This window comes from Macaca fascicularis, chromosome 14 (assembly GCF_037993035.2).
Source record: "Macaca fascicularis isolate 582-1 chromosome 14, T2T-MFA8v1.1".
Classification (NCBI taxonomy): Eukaryota; Metazoa; Chordata; class Mammalia; order Primates; family Cercopithecidae; genus Macaca; species Macaca fascicularis.
Window position 1 is genome coordinate 49743604 of NC_088388.1, and position 26345 is coordinate 49769948.

Sequence of the window (26345 nt, forward strand, 5' to 3'; positions counted from 1 at the left end):
ACCCTAAAGAGTTTTGATTTATGTGGGACTTAGCAACCAATATTTGTCTTATTAAATATTAAAACTAAAACATTAAAAAATATTTAAGATAACAACGAATCAATTAGATAGTAATATAAATAACATTTTCGAGTATTAACTATATTTTCAAAGTAAAAAAATAGAAAAATGGCTTTGCTTTACATTTTAATGAATCTCTTTAATGTCTGATTTATTAGAAGACTGCTTGATTCTGGTATCTGCTTTTACATCCAAATTGTCTCGTTGTCATGTAGTTTCTAGAAATCTCTATCGTACATTCAAGAGAGAATAAGAATGAAAAAGGCAAACAATATCTTAGAGTTATTATGGAAATAGTTTTGATCTAGTTGACCCTCTAAAATGGTCTTTGAGATTGCCAAGGTGATTCTTTGAATATATGCTATTCTAGATCATGTAATACATATATCTACATTATGTGTTTTAACTGTATTCACCTTAACCTTAATAACAGTTTTCACTGATCAAACACAGTAAATGTTTAGAATTGACCAATGGCTTTATTCTATTTGAATTAAGGAGCAAAACGGTACAGTTGTACTGTTTGTGTTTATACGTTGCCTTGATGTAAAAATAATTTTGGTTGGTTTGCAGTGATGTGTGCAGTAAAACAACATAGAAACTAAATAGAGAGGAGATTGTGGGAAAGAAAAATTAAGGATAGGAAAATAAAGTAAGTAGGCAAAGCTGAGATAAGTGAAGTGCACGAAAATTCTTGTCATACATATTTACCTAATTGCCAAAGGAGGACCACAGACTTGATTGTGAGCTTCCTGGTAACCAGGCAAAAAGGAAATGTATTACAACAGCCACAGTATGCTATAACATAAACAGCTTCTCAGAAGAAACATAGGTGCTCTCCTCTGGGTCCTCACAAAAGCTTGAGACATACCTAATAATGTACCTATAACATTCCTATTCAGTTTGAGAACTCAGTAATTTTGCAGGGCTATTTCTTAACAGACCTTTCGTTTATCTTTTAGATGCATTTTTACCTACAGTTATTTGCCTTAGTTTAGGTAATGTGACTGACATTGCATACTTTTTTGCAGCACTTTATTCCATGGACACACTTTTTTAAAAATTTCATTCCATTTGTATTAAGTACTTAGTATATATAAAGCATAGTATTAGACATGTGAAGTGGAAAGATAACCAGGGTTCAGTACTGGCTTTATCACTATTATGCTAATATCTCAGAACCTAAGTTTCCTAATCTATAAAAATATCAGGATTTGAGAATTAAATAATTCAATATTCAACCTTCTAATAAAATATCATATATACCAATTGGGCATTTAATAAATGCTTACTCCCTTCCTCCCTCTTTCCCAGTCTTCTTCTTTTCCTCTCTCTCCCACCTTTCCACCTTCCCTTCTTTTCTTCTTTCCTTCCTACTTTCCCATCCATTTAATTAAGGTTGTTGATAAGAGCAAAGGCTTTGGAGTTAGACAGCCCTAATGTCTCCATCTGAGAAATGCTATTAATTTGCATAGTTTCTATGATAAGGGTTTGTTGTGATGATCCAATAAAGTACAATCATCCCTCAATACTCTTGGAGAATTGGTCCAGGACCCCACCTCCCCACCCTGCAGATCCCGAAATTCCTGGATGCTCAAGACTCTTATATAAAATGGCATAGTATTTGCATATAACCTAGGCACATCCTCTCATATTCTTTAAATCATCTCTAGATTACTTATAATACCTAACACAACATAAATGCTATGTCAATAGTTGTTGTACTCTTTTTATTTCTATTATTTGTATTGTATTGTTATTTTTAATTTAAATTTTTTTTAATATCTTCCTTCCAAAATTGGTTGACCTCTCAGATATGGAGCCCATGGATATGAAAGGCCAGCTATAATCAACATAAGTGATGTCATTCAGAACCTGACACATAATTCGTAGAAAAGCAGGCTGAAAGAGATGGTTGTCGTGGCTAGCTTAAGTTTTATCCTTTTAGATAATTGCAAACCATTGTAGGTGTTTGTGGATGGGGCACATTTAATCTAAACTACATTTTAAGAAGAATGTGATGGTGGCAGTTTAAAGAATCGGCGAGACCTTTAGAGAGGTGTGCAAGAGTGAAGAGAGCATGTGTTTTGGAGTCAGAGTGACCAGGGCTTCAGATTCTGCTTCCACAGCTCACAGGTCTGTGACTTCCTTGAGCCTTGGTGTCCTTATCTGCGATTAATAACACTTAGTTCCCTTGGTTATTACAGGTTGTATCAAAAAACTATGAAACCATAAGCCAGGTACCTAGGATTATGTATTTAAAAATCCATTTTCTTCTCTTGTAGGATTCCCAAGACCAGTTCTGTAGGAGGAACTCCATTTGAAATTTCTTTAAATTGGCCTTGGTCTCTTTTGCACTCCTGCCCTTCCTTAGCTTAGAAGCTGTCCTGTTGTTGTGGAAACAGGGCTTTCCCAGTGGAAAGACAACCAGTATGCAGAGGAAGGATGTATCACAAGTATAGTGTCGGGTGACTTAATGCTATGTCACCCCACATAAAGAAATTAATTTCCGAAGAAGTCCCAACCTCCAAATTAAATCAGATCCATCTAGGTGGCCTTTAGAATCCACTTGTTGTAGTAAACATTTTTTAAATATCTGAGTTGCAGAACAAAATCAAAGCACATGTTGTCAGGAATTTTTTAGTTATTTTTAAACAGCACATTAAAGAAAATATATATAGTTATGATTATCATCAAAACAAATAGTAAGTTTGAAGTCATTTGATTGTGGGAAAAATTTTAAATATAAAATTGAGACTATTTAAGTGACAAATATATTTTTTAAAGTCTGCTACATTTAAAGTTGGGTTCAGTTTAAAATGCAACTTTAGAATGGCTGAGTAGATTCTAAACTGTTTTCCTAAGTTTTCACAAAGCTCCTCAAGACAGTACAAGCTGCCTCCTAAGTCTAACAAAGAATCTGTCTAAATTCTGATTTTTAGATTCCTCAGAGAAGCACAAGTGATGACTTGAAAACACACTATGTTGTTTTACTGTGTGCATGCCTTTAGGAAACTGGGTCCACCTGGATTTTTCTGAGCTGGGAGGAGTGTGCTCTGCTTAAAAGCAATCTGAACCTTCTGCAGACTTTGGCATTCCATTTCTTGGATGTTGGTTTTGGTATATCCTGAAGATTTTCCTCAGAGATCTTTGCCCTTGGGAATTAGGGATCTAATGTGTGCTCTGTCCAAAAATCTCTTAATCTATTTCTATTCTTACAGAATTATAACTTGCCCACATTACCTCTAGTCCAGTGATGACAGATCTTTTCCCTTTAGAGATATGAAATATGAACTTCTTTGTTTTTATAGTAGTATAGTAAAAATTCATATATTCAGCACTCTCAACAGAAAGACCATTAGTCAGCACTTCTTCATCACACTATAAGAAGAGTTGAATCAGAGCTAAAAGAGCCCTTAGAGATCATTTAGTACAGCCCCTCATTTTATAGATGAAGAAACAGAGAAGTGAAGTGATTGCCCAAATCCAGCCACAGGGTGTTACTGTGACTGGGACCAGTCCCTTGTCTCTCTGGTGCTCAGTCCTGTGTGCTTTGCAGATTCTGCTCTAATGTTCACAGTCCTAAGATGCTTATAGTGGTGACTCTAAGGCATCATATGGTCTCAAAGTGCTAAATTCAGTCTTAGTGCAGCTTATGTTGTTCTATACTATCATCCTTGCTTATAGTGATACCGAGTATGGAATATATTGTATATGATAGCTTCACTAAACAGAGTGTAGGTTAAATAGAACATTACACTTCCTAGACATGCCTGGCACATAGTAGGCATTCAGTATAATATTAATTGATTTAAGTTGATGCCAGTAACACAATTTTCTATAACTACATTTTGTATAAATGTTTAGTTCCCTAAAGATCAATTTTTAAAAATAGATTTCATTAAGTGTTCTTAGTAATAGGTGAGGTGAATAATACTTTAACTTTTTCTTTTCCTAAGAGGCTTTCTTTGCTTGTGGCAGTTTTAAGAACGTAATAATAACAATCACTAAAATGTCAGTGTTTTAAATTGTTTGCAAAGCATTTTCACACATTTATTAATTAAAGTTAATTCTAGAAAACATCCTAAGAAGTGGAATTTTTATTATTCCTCTTCTACAGGTGAGTATGAGGTTCAAAGAGCTCAAATCATTTGCCTACATTCACAGAGGTAATATTAAACTTGAGAGACTTCAAAGTTTTTTGTTTTGAATCCCATATTCTGTCTGCAATGACAGACGGACTTCACCTCCTTCCCCCAAACCTATCCCTGCTCTTGTGTCCTGATGTGCCTTGAAAAGAAGGTCACAGAAGGTCACACATTATATATGGCTGTACATGAGTTTGTGTGTGCATGTGACTGCACTATGTGTGTAACTCTGTGAGTGTTCATGTGAGTGAACTCTGAATGTTCATGTCTTTCTCATTGTGGGTATAAATCTATATGTGAGTCTGTCTCTGTGTCTGTTCCTTGTCTGTGTATGTACATTTATGTGTGCCTGTTTTTCCATAGGTCTGTTTATATCTATAGCAGTGCTGTGTGTCTGTCTGACTATGCATCTATAATGTGTCTGTGTATTTGTCAGTATCTCTTTGTGTCTGTGTGTCTATCTCAGTGTGCACCTGTCTGCATTCGTACGTCTGTAGGTATGTCTGAGTCCATGTCTATGTCTGTCTCTGAATCTGTATGTCTGTCTGTGTCAGTTGACCTGGGCGTATATGTGAGACGGTCTGTATGACAGTGTATGTGTGTTGTCTGTATAAGTCTTCATGTATGTGTTCTGCCTTCTCTTTATGGTGTTGGGTATTACTATACTTGATTATTTTCATTTTCAGCTGGTTGGCCTAGGGCTGTGAATAGAGAGTGTATGGGAAAACTTTGCACATGGATGTACTTTATATATTCTTTACATCGCTAGTTCCCTCTCAGCATTGTCTTAAATCTGGTTGTCAAAAAAGTGCCATTGGGAGCAGTCTGACAGAAGTTTACTTTTAGCTAAGATCCAGTTTGCAATCTTTGACATTTGCAACTAAGATTAGAATTTCCCAAAGTGCTGTCCTCCCACTATGGATGGAAATGCTTGATTTTATTTTTAGTGCAACCCTGATTTGCCCTTTATATCTTTTTATAAATAATGTCAACAGCATTGGTTCTGAAATAACACAAAGGGTGTCTTGTAAAATGCATTACGCAATGGCCTTAGTTCTCATATCTTCTGGGCTGTGGCAGTCCCCTGTAGTTCTCAACAAAGGAGACCATTTAAATTGTTATCTTCCCATATTGAGAGTCAATATATTTTTTTAAGAAGAGAAACCATAAATTTGGGGTCCTCTTGCCTATGTTGAGATTAAAATATCAACATTTAAATTAATACCCATTTTCTTATCTGTAAAATGGGGGCAAGAAGACAAACCTCATCTCTAGTTCAAAGAAACATTTTAGTGAGCTCTTATATTTACAAAATCGCATTGGTTTCTCAAGTCCTTTCTATTCTTCTAAGAACATGAGTTCTCTGATTCTTTTAAATTTTTTTTTTTTTTTTTTTTTTTTTTTGAGACAGAGCTTCACTCTTGTTGCCCAGGCTAAAGTGCAATGGCATGGTCTCGGCTCACCACAACCTCCACCTCCTGGGTTCAAGCGATTCTCCTGTCTCAGCCTCCCCAGTAGTTGGGATTACAGGCACCTGCCACCACCCTTGGCTAATTTTTTGTATCATTAGTAGAGATGGGATTTCACCATATTGGCCAGGCTGGTCTCAAACTCCTGACCTCAGGTAATGCACCTGCCTCAGCCTCCTAACTTGCTGGGATTACAGGCATGAGCACCTGACCGAGTTTTCTGATCTTAATAACACTCCTTGGAGGTTGGCAGCAAGTTTAGCCTTTCTGATTCCAGACCACCAATTTGATTGCCATGAAATGATTTCTCCAGGTCTAGGCAAACATCAGGAATGAAACAAAGAACAGGAGCCTTTGAAATCAGTCATGTCTAAATCCAAATTTCAGCTTCTCAGCCTAATTAATGATCAATAACATGTGTATTACTAGGTATGCCACCTAGGGCCTATTGCTTACTTTTCTGAGTCTATGTTTACTCACTTGGAAGGTGGAAATGACGAATATAATGTATAAGCTTGTGGAAAATATTAAATAAGATAATATATGTGAAGTAAGGTAGATGCAAATAAATATTCTTCTGGTTCCCTTATTGTTGTTTGCAACCACATGACATCACAGGGTGTTAGGTAGGAAGTGCTGACCATTTGATGTATGGGTTCAGGTGTTAGGTGCTAGGGATTCAGGTAAATATCGACTGGTCTCTTTCTGACCTACAGGAGACTGTAGTCTGGTAGTCTGATTTGGAAGATAAGACAGATCCATAAAAGGGAACCAGACAATAGAGGGTCTATGTGCCAAACGAGTGAAATGTGTTGTAAGGCTAATTAAGCTAATGAAGATAAAAGGAGGCTGTCCTGATCAATCCCTGGGTGGAAAAAAGGTTCTGTAGTAGAGGAGAGACTTGAAATGCCCTCAAAGGAAGGACAGGCAGGCTAGAGTACATAGGGAGGAGTGTCTAGGCAGGGTCCTGGCATGAGTATGGATGGGGCATGTGTCTCTGCATATGGGGAATAATGGCCAGAGGACGGCTCAATCAAGAGAGAAGTGGACTCTGAGTTAGAGAGCGGCAGGATTCAGATGATGGAAACCTTGAATGCCTGGCTAAGAAAGTAAACCCAGAGGCTGTATGTATGATTGTATGTGTGTGAGAAAGAAAGAGAGAGAATAAAGAATAATGATGGTAGTGGTGGCTGAGGTAAATGGAGTGTATTTCTCCACATAGATAAACTTGGAGACAGTCAACCTGTTACACAATTATAGAAGCAACTAATAAGTTGCTCCCACTCTTCTCTGTGGGAGAAACCTCAGGATGATATAGGATTGTAAATCTACATGAAAATGTGAAATAATTAACATAATTATAGGCATTTTTGACTGATGAATTTTTTTTATATAAAACTCACAATTGGTGTTCAGAGAAATCCTGTGAGGTAAAGATTATTGGTATCTTTTATTAGCCCCCATTATAGACTAACAAATCGAACAAAACCCTGAAAATTCATGCAGGTAACTCTAGGTTCAAATACCAGCTCTTCTCTATATAAATTATATACTTTTTACTGCACCACATTGTTACCATTATTGGTAACTTGAAGGAAGAGCCCATGTCTTACACTTTGCTCTTCCCCTAACACTGAGCCTAAAATGCTCATTGATTGTGTGCTTGTGACTAGAGCCCAGACTTTGGAAGAAGTAGTTCCTCTTATGGAGATGAAAATTTATTTTCATCTGCCTGCCCTTTTGAATGTGTCTGGCCTTCCTCAGACAGAGGAAATTCATATTATAGGAGGATTGCCTCTTAAAAGGCCCTAGAATACTAAAGTCTCTTTCACTGTCTCAAGTTGCTGGGCTCACTGCCACTTCCTCATCTGTCTTCTATTCTGGAGGTTGTGGATGCATCGCCCTCAGTCCACACTTCTTTGTCTCTGCCTCCTGGTATGTGTGAGAATAGATTTCTCTCCTTTCCTTTCTCCCTCCCTAACCTCCTTCCTACCCTCTCTCTCCATTCCTGCTCCTCCATTGCCCTTCCCTGTTCCCCTTCTTCCTCTTATTTTTCTACCCTCCCTCTCTCCTTGCTTCATTTCTCACTGCAATCTTAACAGCCTACTGCAGTTAGGGTGCAGTCTCTGACCACTGATGATTTTTCTGCAAGTTCTTATAGTTACAGGAGGCAGCTGCTGCCTCTGCATTCTTCTATGTCAGGGCTCTAGTGTGTAATACCTGCATATCTACCTACCCTACTCCTGTGTCCTTGGTAGCAGCACAGTTAACAGGAGCTCTTGAGTGTGCATCTTCAATGATAAGTCCTCTAAAGCTGCATAAGAATTAACCATATATGAAACAGTAGCACAGCCGAGGGGGGCTGAGAGACGAACAGTACACATTTATTCAGAATCGAATGCTGATTTCATTTATTTAAATGGCTATGCAGTGGAGTATTGGATTTGAATAGCTTCCGAAGGTTAAATTTATAAAATAAATACCAACTTGCAAAGCTTTGGAAGCCAACATGGATGCTGATCTTCCTGATTTCATGTACCTAAAACTGAGTAAAGTTTAACAAATTAAGCTATGTGAATCAGTAGAATTTAGTCTCGATGTTAAAGCTGGAGATCTGTCTTCTAGGCCTACATCTGACTATCTGTGTCATCTTGGGCAAGTCTCTAAATCTTACCAAGTCTCAGTATATTCTGTAAAATTAGGATGATTGTGCCTTACAAATGAGATAATATGCAGGAAAAGACTTTACAATTTGTAAGATGCCAATGGCCACAAAGTCTGAGCATTGACCATATTTATTGTGTGAGGAGGAAGGGAACTGAGTCTGATTTCTGCCCAGAAGGGAAGCTTTATGCTGTGTGCCTCCTGGCCTCCTGTTTCATTGGAATGAGGTAGACTCAAAGCTGCCTTAGGCTGATAGCATAAATAAGTAGCATGTCATCACTTTTTTTTTCCATAAATAAAACAATTTTTGTTTATCATCTTTGTGGGTGTTGGTGGGAAGGAGAGGATGTAGAAAGGAAGTGAAGTCTATTTCAAGCAAATCAGGTCGGTTGTACCAAATATCTCTGGCTGAAAGAATTAGCTGAGGACTGAGGATTAGCTAAATGTAGATGGATTTACTGATCAGCACGATACGATGAGATCAAAACACTGTGAGTTAGTGAATTTCATGTGGTTTTGTACAAACTGGTTTTTCAGAATCATTTCCTCAAGTTTGTACAATTTTAAAAGGTAACATAATGAGATAGAAATTGTCTATAGTTGATATTTGAGGCAGTATTAAGTATTGATTTACCTTCAAATAGAAACCATACTAAAGAGGAGTAAAGTTTGCAGTCAAATCAACTTACGCAGAAGGCAAACTATGTAACTGTTTAGAACAATAGACAATGAATTTTTAGAATTTTGTATTATTTTTAATTGAAAAACTATAATTGTCAATGAATTTTAAAATAATTGAAAGTACAAGTATGAGTGCTGCAAACATATTAATCTTCAAGGGAAGACTAATATTTCAAACCTAAGAGTTCCTAAATAGATCATATTTACACTAAGACTTTATTTGGTTTAAGCGGTCTAATAATCCAGCCCTTCATGTCACGTTGCCAGTTAGAGAACACAAGGTACAACCTGAAGCCTTATATAAATGATATTTTAATATTCAGATCCTGAAGCAGTCGAGATGTTTGGCTCTCTACAAGCAATTTTTTTTGCTAATCCTTTGGTCATCACCTCAGTTATACAAAACTAAAATTTTGATCATAATGCAAATTCAAATATGAGTTTTATTTAATCAGTGAAAAGCAGATTTACTCCTTTCCTAGGTTATACACTTCTTTTTGTCAAATATATGCAGCAGAGTTAAATAAGAGCTATATTATAAAAACTTTTGTAGCTTTTATAATTGTTATACTCATGACCTTCTCTTAAGTTGTTAGTTGGTCTGAAAATGCCATTAAAAATTTTAGAGATTTAAAAACTGTTAATTATAACATTCACTTGGGAAGTTATTTGTTCTATGAATAACTGCCTTTTTCCTTGAGACCATTCAAATCCATTGTAGTTTATTCTCGTTAGACAATCTGGTTTTTTGTTTGTTTGTTTGTGTTGTTTTTTTTTTTTTTTTTTTTTTTAATTGAGACAGAGTCTTGCTCTGTCACCCAGGCTAGAGTGCAGTGGCAAGATCTCTGCTCACTGTAACCTCTGCCTTCCATGTTCAAGTGATTCTCCTGCCTCAGCCTCCTGAGTACCTGAGATTACAGGAGCCCACCACTGCGTCTGGCTAATTTTTGTATGTTTAGTAGAGACGGGGGTTTCACCATCTTGGCCAGGCTGGTCTCGAACTCCTGACCTCGTGATTCACCCGCCTCAGCCTCCCAAAGTGCTGAGATAACAGGCATGAGCCACCGCGCCTGGACCTCATTAGACAATCTTTAGGACTGAAGGAACTATCTCTCTGTCTCACATCTTGCTCAGGCTAATTTTCCAAGTTTCTCCTTATCTGGGCAGGAGTGCTGTTATTCAAGCTGTAGGAATAAACATGTGCTTGTTTATTGAGCCCATGTCCTAGAGCCCTTGGAGTGTTTTTATTTCACTTAGAGATTTTAACCTGTGATCTAAGCATCATTTCTAATTCAGCAGCAAGGAGTGTTTACATTGAAGCACTTGCTTTTAGACCAGGAATTCAGAGTCCACATTTTAAAATACCTTACGATTTAGTTTTTGAGAAATAAAATTGGTGCAGTCTCTATCCTTGCTGGTATGATCTACAATGTGCTGCATTTCAGTTTCTAATTTCTGATTGTGAAGATGACAAGCCTTGTGTTTTCCTAATATAATGACAACAAACAAAAAGCTCTACCCAAAATATGCATTACACTGTAAATATTTCAAGTTTGTGCCAATTAAGGTCAGTTGTGAAGGACAGGTGATTTTTATTCTATTTACTTATTTATTTTCACTATTGTGGAAACAGTGGAAGGGAATAAAAGCACTCGCACCCATCCGCTCTGTTCTCTGGCTCTCTGATGACAAACGGCTGATATGTGGAGAGCACATACCTCATTTACATCACATGCATAATGTACTCTATCTGGGATATTAGCTTCTCGGTCTTGCAGTGTTGCCTAACACACACAGTGATCAGCACATTTTTTGAGACTGCAATAATCAGAGGAATGTAACAGTGATGTGGGAACCAGAGGAAATAACATGGAATAATAATGTACCCATCATTGTTCTGTTGTCATCCCTCCTAGCCAGTTTGGTTTCCCTTAGAGCCTAACAAATGCTTCATGAATTCAATGGAATAAAACATGGAACTGGGTGCAAAATTAATACATCTATTCCCGAGCTCCATATTCATAGAAAAAAGGAAAATATTGACTATATAGGGAACAGACTTGCCCTGAAAGCTTTGTGAATCTATGCATATGCTTATGTAATCTTCAAACAAGTTGTGCAGCCTTTTACAAATGCGTCTAGCCTCATTTAATCTCAAGTAAGTCTTTGGATACCACAAAGGAAAAAAAAAGAAAAAAAGTCAGATGTAGGAAATAAAGTAAATCTTCAAAAATATGCAAAATGTAAGTTCCCAATAAAATATTGTCTGCCACATTAATTAGCAGGCTGTGTACAAAATTTATTTTTAGCATGCTAACCTCTTCATGGTTTTCACACATTGACTCAAATAATGTCAGATATTGTTCAAGATTTTATCAAGAGTTCAGTCCTGCAAGTATTTTACAAAGTAGTTGCATGTTCCTGTTCTATAACTGCTTGCGGTGTTCCCAAATAAGTCTTACACATGAGTTCAATAAATAATTAGAAGCCCAGATGTTTGAAACAGATATAGCAGATACACTGTAGCTGTGTTTAAAATACAGCTCCTTTCCCTTTGTCCTCCCATCAACTTCACAGCATTGCACTCTGCCATTTTCAGTTGTCTTCTAATTAAACCTAGATGTGCGGCGAGCATGTACATGTTCCCACACGTGCCCCTCTCTCATATGCAGCACGTGGAGGCATCCTGTGTTATTGTTGCTGACTTGAGACATTCCAGCAAGGAATTCTACTTCTTCAAACTGAACCGTAACATTCTTTGTCCCTTAAGCTCACCTCCTGATAAGGAAATTGCTTATATTGAGACATGACTTACTGCTTCACATAGCAAAGAACTAAAAATTGGGTTTAAATTCCTGTCTTGAACTGAGCCTGACTCATTTCTGTGTCCCTCTATAGTACGACTAAAGCAGGCTCTTGTTCCATGTTTGATAAATAAAGTAAAAAATATTAGGTATCAGTAAAAACTAAGAACATTCTTAAATTTGGTTTTAAAATATAGCTTCCTGATTTTCAGGACCTGAAAGAAATGTGAAGGAAATTTATTTTTATTTACTATACCTTTAGCTTATTAAATTTAACATTTTTGTTAATATATGCTTCTCCCTCCCTATGCAGTTTTTAATCTTATAACTAAAAATGATGATTTCTAACTTATATATCTTAGTTTTTCCCTCTTTGAATAATTATACTAATCCTGCAAATGCTGTGACATTATCAGAGAAAAGTTGTTTTTTTTTAAATTGTCTTTTTTAAGAGATAGGAGAGTATTATCGCTACATTTGGGAATTCTTAATTTGTATCTTATTTAGTCTGGTGTGCAATGTGACACCAGTTAATTGTATGTTATTTTGTGGTAACTACATGTTAACTCTGTTGGAAGTAATGGTAATTATACTGTAATTGATATCAGTTCTCCCACATCTTTGGAAAACCATACAATTAACACATATCCCCACAGTTGGACACTATCTTTTGTCTTTTGTAATGGTGCCATATTGGAGTACTGTTTTGAAAAGCGTTTCTAAATATTTTCTTCTTCTTTTAAACTTATTTTAAAAATTTCAATTTCACAATGCTTTTTTTTTAATTTGTATGAAATGAAAACAGTTTCTAAATTTTAATTTTATTTAATCTTAAGAAAAGCTTCTTCCACAATGAGACATAGTCCTGGATTATTTTTATTTTTTATTCGAATACTCATTTGTGACATCATTTGACCTTATTTAGTGCTTCTTTTTTCCTAGAAGGAGGATAACAGTAGAATATACAAAATCTTGACATTAAGGAGTTAATCAGTTTTCTTCTGAAGAAAGTCCCTCTTCTTAGCAGCAGTCTTTGCATTTATGTTACTTTACTTGCAGACAAAAAGAGATGTATTCTGGGCTAGTGCCACCATAATGACTCTCAAACTAGGGACACAGAGGAATCTTTAAGCCACATTCTGATTAAAATATGTTCCCTTTGATTTTCCCTGCATCCTTTCTTTGCCTTCCTTTGCCTTTGTGTCCCTTCCCTTCTCTTGCTTTTGACTATGGTGGCCACGGAATTTCAGAAGTAGCCAACAGATGCTTTTTGGCTAAGTGTGACCATGCTTTGGTAGGCTTGTTTGAAAAAAAATGCATTGTTTTTAGTGCTTTTCTTGAGATGAATAATTCCTCAGAATTTTTTTAGGACATGGTAAAGTGATTTTATCAATGCGTGCTGCAGTGTAGATCTTAGAGAGAAAGAAAGTCAAATATCATAGAATCATCAGATTTCAGAACTGGAAGAAACCATGGAGATAAGTTAACTTAACTCCCTCATTTTGCAGATGAATCATGCAGGGACTAGCATAGTTTGTAGAGTAAGAGTAGCTCAGTGGAAGGAGCAGGAGACTGAGAGTCTGGAGCTGAGAGACATGTTCTGGATCTGTCACCAGCCGGCTTCAGGACTGTGGTAAGTGTCCAGACCTCTTTGGTCCCATTGCTCTTTGAATGAAGAGGCCTTTACATTTCCTTCTGGTACTAAAACTTTCTCATGCTCCCTATTTTTCTTTTTAAAATATATGTCATTTTTGCAGCATACATATTTTTTTAAATTATAGGAAAAGCTCTTAGGAATACAATATGCTTATATATCTCATAAATTAAAACAAATACAGGGTAGCAATACCTTACATTTTTCCACTTTTTGTGTTTATGTTTCTGAGGGAAAAATCTTCAAACTTATCAGTTTTCCAGCTAAAATTGAAATGGAAGCTATATTTCTGAAGAAAATATTTATTCTTGGTTCGTATAGCTTTGATGTTTTCAACTGGAATAAACTGCACCTGTGTTTCACAATATAATACTAAATAATACTAAAAAGTACACATTATAAATTAAACAGGCACCTCAAATCAAGTACATAGATTTTGAACTAATAGAATTCCCAAGATACCTTTTTGGAAAAAGACATTTGCTTAGCTGGTCATTCATTTTATTGTGACACTCTTTGTTCATATGGTACATGTTAGAATAACAGTATCTTGGTGGTGGTTTAGGTGGAGATAGAATTCTCCACTTTTTACACCATGTGTTCAGTTTTAATAAGAGTTTGTGTAATTTTACAGTGGGACTTTTTGTGAACTTTTACTGAAACAAATGGTTAATCAGAGAATATTCAGGAACAAATCCGCATCATGCCTCTGTACACGAATAAAAAGTTGAAACCACATATAAGTAGGAGTTAGGCTGCCACACAACTGGATTTACTTAAATCTGAACGCTTTATAACTCTACTTTGGAGTTGCAAACTTATAAATAACCTTGCAATTGGTTAAAACCATATTAAAACCATATGAATGAGAAAGAAAGCATTTGGTTAAAGGGGTTCAGTTAGCACTATAATCCTGATGAAACTAATTTAATTCAGTGGCTCCCAAGCCTGAAAGGGTCTCATATCTTCAGAGTTAATGCTACTGTATCATTTATCATCTGATGGTCAGTGACAAGAGTCTACATGTGTGTTACAGGAGATGTCTAGGATGCTGTCCTTGCCAGGGGTGTGGAGATAGAACTCGCTTAGTTTGGTGTACTCTTCAAATCCTGAGGGAAACTTGTCATACATCATTGGAGAATGTTTTTGAAAGGTCCATAAAACGTCTCCATAAGAAGCTCTTCAGACATTAGTTCATTTCAGCAGGCATGTGCTGCATGCTTCTCTGCTTGCAGCGCACAGTTCTTGCTGGGCATAGAGCAGATCGTGAGACACTTTCCCTCCCTCGAAATGCTTATGGTCCAGTAGCATATATCAGCATTCTTAGAGTTTATCTCAACAGCTTATAGCAGTCTTTATTGATTCTGTTTCTTGTCTCAAGTATAAATCTTCCTGTTTTTGAAAACTTTTGTCAAGTACTTCCTTCCCTTTAAGGGATAACTTACTCTTTTGAAGAATCATAGATAAATATATAGATGGATGGGCAAGGCTGTCAACAGATAGAACTGCTACTAGATCCTAAAGACAGAAGTTTCTAGATACTTGTTTCTGAGGCTAATAGGACCTTATCTCTAAAATATGCTACTTTATTATTTGATAATTTTGGAAAGCAACTAGCACCTTTCATGGCATAAGAGGTAGAAGCCGCCATTGTATTAGTTGGCTAGGGTTGCCATAATAAACTACCAGAGACTGCAGAATTAAACCACAGAAATTCATTTTCTCACAGTACTGGAGGCTGGAAGTCCAAGATCAAGGTGTTAGCAGATTCATTTCTTCTGAGGCCTCTCTCTTTGGCTTGTAGCTAGAGGCTGTCTTGATGTGTCCTCACATGCTCTTTCCTCTGTGTGCACACATTTCTGGTGTCCTTTTTTGTGTCCAGATGTACCCTTCATATAAGTACACCAGTCGAGTTGGATTAGGACCCACCATTAGAACCTCATTTTAACTTAACCACTGCTTTAAAGGCGCCATCTCCAAATACAGTCACATTCTGAGGTACTAGGGGTACCTATGAATTATGGGGAAACACAATTCAGCCCCTAACAACCATCTTTACTCAGCTTGGATATTTCCAAATCTTGTGACGTTATCTCATTGTGATTACAGTGCCTAAGGTTCTCCCTTGACCAATGTCTTTGTTTGCTTGGCTTTACCAGGATTATCTTCCCTAGGAATGCTCTTGTTTCTCAGGAGGAATTAAACTGAAATTAATATAATTCTGTTGTAACAGTTTATTTTATTGCCCTTTCATAAGAGATTGGCCTTTTTAATTAATTCAAAGAATGAGTTGCTAATGGTGAATTGCTAAGCAATGTAAGAGATGTGTCAGGATATTTTTTGTGGAGATGGTTCAGATTTTAGGGAAAATTCTTCTTGGAGAGCCCTTTCTAGTAATAATAATAAGGCAGATTTTCTGTATCACAGCTCTGGGCCAACCCTGACCAGGAGATCACTCTGTTGTTTAACTGACTTACACACCTTCCTTTGTATTTATCTGTCTTTAGTTATTTATATTTCACTGCTCTAAATAGGATCTGAAAATAGTTGTATTTTATTTAAAAGTAAAATTAAAATGAAAGAAGAAAGAGAAGCAATTTTACCAACACTACCAAGATTTAACAACCAGAGAGCCTAGTATGTGCAACATTGTGGGAGGTACTTATGTTATAGAGATAATAAGACATGGATACTGTACCTTGAGGAGCAAGTTGAGGAGACCTGTAAACAGACATAGAAACCAATAATTGCAATATATTTTTCTATAAGTGTGGTGACGAAACAAAAGATGGGGTGTTAGAGGAAAGGGGATGATAGATTCTTCCCAGGGCTGGTGGAAGTAAGTCAACAAAGGATTTTGTCCAGAGCAGATGTTTTAATTAGGCTTAGAAAGGACTAATGATTATGTCATCTGGAAGGGAAGACATCATAATTAGAAAGAAAAAGTGGTATTCAGAAATATATAGGGTTATGGAATATCATAGCTAGTTCAGGGAGCTCCAAGAAATTCCATTTTATTGTAACAGAGAGTATAAACTAGAGTGAATAAGACATGAAGCTGATGAGGGAGCAGGAGCCAGATCATAAAAAGACATACATACTTTGCAGAGAAGTTTGGTTCTTACCATACAAGTGAAGGAAGACTTGAGTGCTTAAAAGTAGTGAATAATTATCCAGCTCCTACATGGTTACTAAAGTTGAGATTTAAATTTACTTCTGAGTTACTTAGCATCCAAGATAAAATGGAAAGCATTGGCTGGGCACAGTGGCTCACGCCTGTAATCCCAGCACTTTGGGAGGCTGAGGCAGGCAGATAACCTGAGGTCAGGAGTTCAAGACCAGCCTGGCCAACATGGTGAAACCCCGACTCTGCTAAAAATACAAAAAAATTAGCCAGGTGTAGTGGTGTGCACCTGTAACCCCAGCTACTTGGGAGGCTGAGGTAGGAGAATCGCTTGAACCTGGGAGGCAGAGGTTGCAGTGAGGCAAAATCATGCCACTGCACTCCAGCCTGGGCAATAGAGTGAGACTCTGTAGATAGAAAGAAGGAAGGAAGGAAGGAAGGAAGGAAGGAAGGAAGGAAGGAAGGAAGGAAGGAAGGAAGGAAGGGAGGGAGGGAGGGAGGGAGGGAGGGAGGGAGGGAAAGCAAAACATCTTTGTTTATATATTGTTCTATTGTTGATATAGGAGAAAGGATATTGACCTTTGGATAAGGACACTGTCTTCACTGTTGTTTAGTTTTGAGATACTTAGCAAACACTAAATAATATCTTTAACAGAGGTGGATATTTTATGAGTTGCTGTATTTTTGCAAAGCACTCACATGTATAATCTCTCATTTAATCATTAAGCCCTTACAGCATGAGCATTGTCTATTCCATTTCACAAATATGGGAACAGGCTCAGAGAGAACACATGGTAATTGTAGAGTTATTATTCAAAATTCACCTCAGTACAAATACCTATCTAAATTTTGATTAAATGACTTAACCCATATAAAAATTAGTTTTGAACCTCACCTTCTGGTTGATAACAATAGTATTTTCTTTGTAGTATTGGTATGAGATTAAAGGAAGTACTCAATGGAAAGGGCTCTGCACATTGTAGATGATCAGTGTGTGGCATTCTTCCCTGCTTCTACACCAATAGATCTATTTATGCTGTGATGGCAAACACAATTGGAAAACAGCAGTTAGTCCTTAACTAATTCTTAAGTGCTAGCAAAATTTTGATGTTAAAAATGTATGAGAAGCTAGACAAATTAATAGTTTTAGCTGAAAAAGTATTATTTAAAAAAGAGGTTCAATAATGAACCTCATTTCATCCAGCCAAAGTCTATATTATCATGATTACTTACTCTAGAAGCATCACAATGTCACTAGGAAAGTAAGTCCAATGCCTCTAAAATAATTCCCTCAAAATATAATCACCTTTTGGACGTGTGGTTGCTTTCCAGTGTAAAGCCTACATTTTTGACCATTCATTAAATTACTAAATGCATAATAAAGGATATAAAATGAAGTATAACAAAATGATAGTGTTTGTTAAGTCAAAAAGGAAACCACATGTGTGGTGAAGTGATGTTTCTGGAGAATCACAGCATGGCAAGATATGTATAGAACAAGGAATTAAAGAAAGTCGTTCAGAGTAAGAGACAGAATATCTCTTAGCATTATACTTAGCATTGCCTTGCTTTCAAAACAAAACAGAACGTTTTATTTTGAAATGTGTACTGCTTTTTAAGCCAAGTGTTTATGATATGTAGTATCTTCTTTTGCCAGAGTTTTGCAAAGACTTTGCAAAGGTGGATTGTATTAATCTGCAAAAATTCCAAGTTATACTCAAAATCTCTTTTTCGCATGAAATTATATGATCAAATTGCATTTTTCTATTGTGCTCTTCTAAGATTACTTATTTACTTCTTTTATAAAATATTTAAGGTATTTTCTGAATTTCCTTGTTTTGATTATTATTGCCCTCTTAGATACTTGTGCAGCATGTTTTTTATTTATGTGGCTAGATTAGTTATGTGGCCCTATATAAACGTGCAAGTATTTATGGACACTAATACTAAATGCTCTGTAAGATATATAGAAAAGGTCTAAGATACAATCTCTGGCTTGAAAAATCTTTTGATGTTGTCGAGGGAGACTTGGTGGTATGCATGAACCAAAAATCCAATTCTTTAACATAGTACGTAACTAGGGGCTAATTATGTAGGCAAAACTAAGACTTTTCGTATATCAGAGGGTAGGTAGATCAGAGAGTTTACAGAGTTCATGGAAAACTTGAGTTTTTCCATATGAATAGGATTTGGCAAAGAAGAAGCAAGAAGGAAGGATGATCGTGGTATTATTATTGGAAGGCAAGTCACTGCCCACCCCAACCAGAGGATATGTGACAGGAGAACTGTAGGAAATTGAGTTTAAAAAGGTGTTTGGGGAGCAGTGTATGAAAGATCTTGAAAACCATGTAGAGGAGCTTGGAGGAAATGCAATAGACATGAGAAGCCATGGAAGGTTTTGAATCAGAGACATGAAGTAGAACTCTGTGAAGAGTGTGAGTCGAAGGACTGGGGAGGACAGTGCCAAGGATCAGGCAGATCAGAAAGGAGGCTGCAGCAGTGAGCTAGGTGTGTGGGCATGAAGACATGTGCTGGGGTAGTTAGTGATGGCAGGATGACATTGAGAAAGGGACAAGGGCAATAGGCTATGTGGAAGAAAAATCAGCAATCCTGGATGATCGCCTGGACAGAGAAGGGCAAGAAAAGCAGTGAGACAAATCACACTGACTCCTCTGCACTGATGTGAATACAGGAAAGGAGGGGAAGCTGGGTAAAGAGAAAGCTGCTTTTGCTGGGGAATCTTTACTTTCAGTTTAGGAAAGAGTTTTGGAAATACATCAAAATACAAAATGGAAATCAAACGTTCATAAAAATGGAAGCTAAGAGCTAGGATGAAAATGACAAGACTTATTTAGCTTACACTCAATAACCTAGACATAGCTGAAACTCTGAGGATAAGATATTATCTCAGAATATTGTCATGGCCTTGGAGAACTTATATTCATAATACATATATTTGTTATTTTTCTTAGAAAATTCTGCTTTAGGAATACACACAAAACATGATTAGTGGGGCCGTATTAACCTTCCCTGCAAAATTCCTTATCATTACACATTTGAAAGATTTTTAAGTCTTTAATATTTAAATATGTATTTTAGGATGCAACAACAAAATCCTTATTTACCTAAGAAAGAATCATACCAGAATGCCCATGTAGAAATTAGGTGTTTCTAAATCCATAATTATATGAGCATAGAATTTATTTACTGTTCTATATATACATAAATAGAATATTTGGCAATTAGTTAATAACACACATTTAGGTTTATTTAAGAGAGTCAATGTAGAGAGTATCATAATTATCATGCATTTTACACATAAAAATAACATGAGATAATCATTTTTTACCTGTTTTAACTATGCGATAGGTAATGGCCCATTAGTTGTATGTTCCATGGCTGCCGTGAATGATCCCCCATATTCAGACACCCCTTAGAAATGAGCTTTTGAATAAAGGTTGGTAAAGTACCTCTCATTCAGACCATTGGAATGAAATATACCACATCATTGACCAGACATGTGTACTTAAATGAAATATATTTGTTTGTAAAGCAGCAAACAAAAAACCCCTCTCAGTGTGTGCCATTTTCCACTTCAGTTTGTGGCAAAGAGGACCATGTTGAAATAATTTGAGGCCTGGTACATGCTGGTCAGTCTTGGTAATGCAGAAGGGAGGAACCCAGCACATCATTATATTTCACATGTTGTTTTTCAGGAGATAGCTGCAATCAGTCACTTCGCATATGGTTTGAAAAAGACTTGTCTCTCTGGCAAGCAAACTGTTATTTAAGTACACAATCCACTCTACTACTGAAACAGTTTTGCCAAACTTATCCAAGTATTCTCACATGCTTAAAGATGGTATAAATATCATTTATTGCTAGCAGTTTTCTTCAGACTATATGGAATGTCTTCCTGCTGCCTGATCTAAGTGTCCCAGTTTACATTATGGCCTTTACTGCCTCTGTTTGATGGAGTGATCAGTAAAAATTTAATGACACTATAAAATAATAAAAATGTCATTAATTTACCACGGATCTTGGATGCAGTGGTTGTAAAGTTACATTAATAAACAGAATATTTTTTACAACAAAAAGCATTGTTACGTGGGAACGTATAAATAACACACATAAATTTAAGAGCAATTTTACTGTTAGCACACACATTATTATGGAATAGCCAATAAGTGTATAAAACATAGTATATAAAATTTTATTAAAATATACTGTGCACATCAAAAATTCAGCTTTTATCTAAGTGCAAAGAAAAGCCATTATTGTGTGTTTGCTGTTTCATTGCTGTTCTTTCCCCAGATCACAATTTTACATTTGATGCCAGTAAGAGGAAGTTGATTTTTTTCCTAGATGAAAACAAACCTCTGTTCTTTCAGTTACCCCAAATTCATCCTCTCTCTCCACCCATGCAAAGACAAAATTGATCAATCTTGCCATGGTAGGGAGGGAAAAGTTGCTAATTTAATGCAAAGTTAAAAATAATGCCCGAAGAGTTGAATGGTTTGTTCAGTGACTCTGGAAATAAGGGATAATAATGCAGCAGTCTATCTGTCATCAGTGAGGCTGCCCCGTCATTGACTCTGATAATATATGAAGATGATGGATGCTACTGGCTTGTGGCTTGTAACATTTAACATTCATCAGCTCCCACTAAAGGGGGCTTTATCATTTAAATATCTTTATTTAATATGCAACATCTACTTCATACATCATAATTTCAAAGCACTTAGAGAGCCAACAGTCCTACAACACAACAGAGCTGACTTTAATTTTTTTTCAATAACTTTTATGTTGCCTGCCTGTTTGTGACTGACAATGCATAAGTAAGTGTCTGATCACATTGCTGCATGTAAAATCCACTGTCAACATGAAGATGGGGCAATTTTCCTGGAAGGGGTGGGATTAAATTAGCATTGAGGTATGTTGCTTATATCTCCAACATATCTTACTTGGGAGCTATGTACATGGTGAGAGCTAGTTCAAGTGTGTGGAAATTTGGACTTAAGAACTTGCCACCCACAGTCTATATTTGTTCCATATAGGGGCATGCTCATGGGTACTTAATGGCAGAAGTTTAAGCTTATTGGAACCAAAGTATCTTTATACTTCTCTCTGTGCCCACATCCACATCCTGTATTTACTAGGCTCATGTTCAACCTCACTGGTAAAATCTTTGCTTAGCTCAGCTGCCCAGACGTAACTTGTAGACATCAGGCCCTCTTATCTTATGGTTATGTGGCTGGCAAATAAATATTCTGAGCTATTCTTTGAAGAAAAGAAGGAAATCTTCTGGGAGACTAGGTGGAAATTTATATGAAAGGGCATGGCTTTGCAGGGTCCTTCTTTAATCTCAAACACAAGTGCTTAATATTACCAAATCTAAAATGCAACCCACTGCCCAAAACAATTTCTATCATTGATTTATTTTCTTCCTATTTAACAAGTGTTTCATGGGATATTCTTCCTTGACTTCTACTCTGTCAAAATATTGACATTTTAAAGGGAAAGTATCTCTGCAGATTTTTTTTTCAATGAAGTCAGAAAAATGTATGACTTCAAAGACACTGTGAATGTGTTGTTGAATGTTCTGAATGTTTTTTGTTATGATTAAAAACAAGCTGATACTACTGAATTGTGAGTGCACTTCATTTTTTATAAAAGAAAAGATATTATCATCATGTAAGCTTTGTTGTCTTAGGATTTTACAAACCATGGCATGTAATTTTCCCTCTTCTCCTTCCTTGTCAAAATATTGATATTCTTTCAGGAACTTTATTTTATTTTATTTTTTTACTGAGAATATTTTCCAGTAAAATCAAAGAGAATGAGTGACTAGAAAGATACTTGAAATATGCATATTGATAGATAGCACGGTCTGTTGATTTTCAGAGAAAGTTGTTTTTCCCCCTATGAAAATACAGTTAAAGGTTGTTCTTCCAAGAAGATTGCAGGTGTCACATCAAAACTCCTTTTGCATTTAACATAGGAAAAGCATTCACATGCAAATATTTGAAATGCGAAACAATGTGATAAAACAAAGGTTGAATATTTTGCTTTCCCTGGTACTACTCATCTCCACTTTAATTCTTTTTCTTTACATCGTGACAACCAAAGTGCTACTCAAAAATAGAAATTGGCTGATTAAAAGCAGCTGTCCTTTCCCTGACTGTGTGTGAAGCTCCCACAAGGCTTATAGTTGCTTTTTGTTGTGTCCTGCATCTGGGTTAATTTGTTCTTGTGCACCAGTGTTTTCACATAAGAAGATATTAGGGAACCGCACTTAATTTGGTTTTTATTTTCATTCCGTTTTTTATAAGTGTCATATATCAGAGGTTTCCCCACATACTGCTATTTAAACTAGTGAGCATATTACCCAGTTAGGGAAATTCGTGATTGTAATTTTTGTTGCAAATCTTTCATAGAAATGGCATAGATTAAAGCAAGGTTTATGCTGTGTTTTCTTCCAACACAGATTTCAACATATTCCATGATGAAGGGGAACTGGAAGACTTCCTGCACAATTTGACTGATGGGAATTAATTATAGAAATATAATGATATTCAAAAATAATCATATTAGAAAGCACAAATGTAGTCAGGCTGTACAAATGAGGCACAGCCTCTATCAAGTAATTGTATGTTTGCTCTTTAAGAATATTTCCAAGTTTCTAAACATCTTACAGAAGAGAACACTCAGAGTGTTTCCATCTAATGCCGAACATGCTCAGTACAGAACTAGGTCATTGAACAATAGACTGAACAGCAATCAGCACTCTACTGCTGCATAATGCATTAAGTATAACATGCAGAAACCATTCCCGGAGCTGGAAGCTGCTATTTCATGTCTGTAAATTCAAGCTGACATGACATTTAATATTGTTTCATAGCAATGAACAACAAGGTTTCATTCATTCATAAGCACAACACAAAGCCAAGTTTGAGTCAGGAGAGTAGTAAGGAGATGAGAGGGGGACATGCGCTGTGTTTCTGCAGACAAGAACACCATATTAATGATGGTCAATGTGCTCCTCTGCTACTGATCCGGAGAGCTGCAGAGGGAGTGTTCACTATGATGCTTCAGACTCCTACTCCTAGAAGAACTGGTGAACAAGTAAAACAGCTCTGGGTTTCCCTCCTAAAGCAGCAGGGGTATTTAACTTTGCTGGCACCGTGGCTGGCTAGGAGTGATGTCCTCCTTTTTAGTTCCCAGAAAATCACTGTTGAAATTCTGAGACAAAATAGTAGTATCAATCGTTATCTGGTTGGCCTGCTTTGAAATACTTGTTTTTGAAATCCTTGTGCATAAAATTCTGATTTGTATTTCCCCAGGAATGCCAATGTAAACTATGATCTCTAAATGAGAAAATTCCTCTCCCATTAAATTTAGCCGTTTATTTCAATAGGAACTGCTCTTTCAGGTTTTTGCATTGTTGGCTCAACCCTCTCTATTGCGTTCTTTTTAGATTACTGGAGCAAATCCAACAGAGCGAAGATATGCACAGAAGCTCTGGCAGGTTCCCTGTCACAGGTTTCCTTTCCCTACAGGTACTGTGGTCTAGATGCTGTAAGGGCTGTCCGTGTCACAAACAGCTTTCAACGGAATCTTCCTGAAAGATTTTCAAAGTCCATGTTGGTCAGAAATGATATTTTTGAATTCACCTTTTGCCCATTAAGTAAGATAGAAACTGGAAGGAAATGGTGGCTGTTTTGGAAACTAGAATAAACCTCTGATTATTTGTTCCTCTAGGAAAGAACGCGCTTTGAGAATCTGGGACCCCAGTTAACGGGAAAGTCAAATGAAGATGGAAAACTGGGCCCAGGTGTCATCGACCTTACTCGGCCAGAAGATGCAGAGGGTGAGTGGCTTTTCTCTAGCTCTTTTCTGCTGCTCCATGTGTTTCCAAAGGTGTGTCTGAGCTAGATATAGGATCTTTATAGTTTTTCATAGGAGTCATCAGCTAGATTTCTTAGGCAAAGCAAAGGAAATATTACTATTTAACTACGTATGTTATGTTGTGCATTATAGTAGAAGACTTTAAGAAGCAGCTAGATCTTACATTACTGAATACTTAGCAATCCAAGTACTTCAAGTTACCATCAAAGTTTTAAAATGAAAGGATCCTCTACATTTCAATGAACAGCAGAATTCTGTGTTTCATCCATCTCACTGCATTTGCATTTAAAAAGGGAAAACATACAAAGGAGGACTTTTAAACATTATTTTATCTTTCATTGACAAGTAATAATTGTATACATTTATGGGGTATAAAGTGATTTTGATACATGTATACATTGTGGAATGATCAAATCAGAGTATTTAGCATATCCAAATCAAGTGATTCCCAGGTACAATCAAACCATTTTGGGGATTAAATGATAGTTTGCAGCAGTTTTAGCATAAACTTAATAATTGCTTGGGGAAGGCCCAGTCTGTGCCTATGCAGTAACCATTACTAACGTCTTTCAGAAGTCTGGGTAGAAAGACCAGCCTGCCTCTCAGAATATTTACCCACACCAATATCAATGCCTGTTCACTTCTCTTCCCTTTTTGTTTGTTTGTTTTAAATGCACAGCAGCACATCAGCAGAAATTGCTCCCCAGAGTCTGGGTACAATTTATGGGTTAGGTCAGCACTTCAGTAGTAATGTTGCCTGGTTATTTACTGTGTCATCACAGAGTAGAGACTGGTTTTCCCGTTAGCTGTTCCTTTGGCAGAATCTGTCCCACCAGTCAGGGAAGATTAATTTGTTCTCTTCAGAGTAACATGATACTTCACCCATCTCAGGTCCCAGCTAAAGTCCTTCTTTAGCTTAAGGGGAAGAATCTCACTAGTATCCCTTTAACTGGCAGGGTTTCTTCCAGGACCCTAATCCCTTGAAAACACATGAAGACACTTCATAGCAGCATCTAAACTGGGCATGGCTTCTAGTGAGAGCCTGGGGCCATCCCAGGCAGCCCAGAAATCCCTGGAATGAGGACTCAGAGATGAGTAGTATTAGACATTAGGAAGCCCTTCAGAAAGTTTTCAGAATGATAATTTTTCATACTAGTAGGAAAGACTAATGTTTGATGATAGTTTGGGAGACAAGGTGTTAAAATAAATTCTGATTAGGATGTGTATGTGTATATGGGAGTAAAGAGGGAGGGAGGGAGGGGAAGAGAAGAGAAAGAAAAGAAAGGAACAAGGAAGAGGGAAGATAGGTAGGAAGGGAGGCATAAAGAGGACTCAAAATATGCTTGCTGTCTTCCTTGAAGAATGTCTATCAACAGCCCGATATTTTCATAGGCACTTAAAAGTGCAGGTTTTCCACTGATAAGGGTTGAGGTTCCTCTACCTAGGAAGCCAGAAAGTCCAAATGATGTTACTTGCACAGTTAACCATCTGACTGCAACACAGAAATTGTGGCTAATCTAAAAGCCTGTGTGGAAGCACTTCAGGTCTGGCCCATCTCAGTTTTATTGGGAGATGGTACTGTAGAGTACCTAAATTGTTGACCATATATAATGAAATAAATATTTTTCATTACTTTGGAGTATTCAGTCTGTTTATTTGACAACAGACTGGTCGTTACAGAGCTCTATCACCTTACCTGTGCTGTCAAAGACTTTTCTCAATTTGTCATTCACCTTTTTTCATTTGCTTCCTTAACTGCATATTTGGTGTAAATATAGTCAGCTATCTCTCTGTAATGTCATTATCTAGTTAGTGATATCATGTGCTTGGTAA

The 26345-nt window shown here is 36.7% G+C and overlaps 1 protein-coding gene across 50 annotated transcripts in view; it reads left to right on the top strand.

Annotated features, from left to right (window-relative positions):
- SOX6 (SRY-box transcription factor 6) overlaps positions 1-26345 on the top strand; it is a 658308-nt gene that overhangs the window by 589238 nt on the left and 42725 nt on the right. For all 50 annotated transcript variants that reach the window (XM_045370379.3, XM_074014189.1, XM_074014211.1 and 47 more), the window contains one exon: positions 24366-24474. In XM_045370379.3, coding sequence (XP_045226314.1) covers positions 24366-24474 — 109 coding nt within the window. The remainder of the gene's footprint in view (positions 1-24365; positions 24475-26345) is intronic.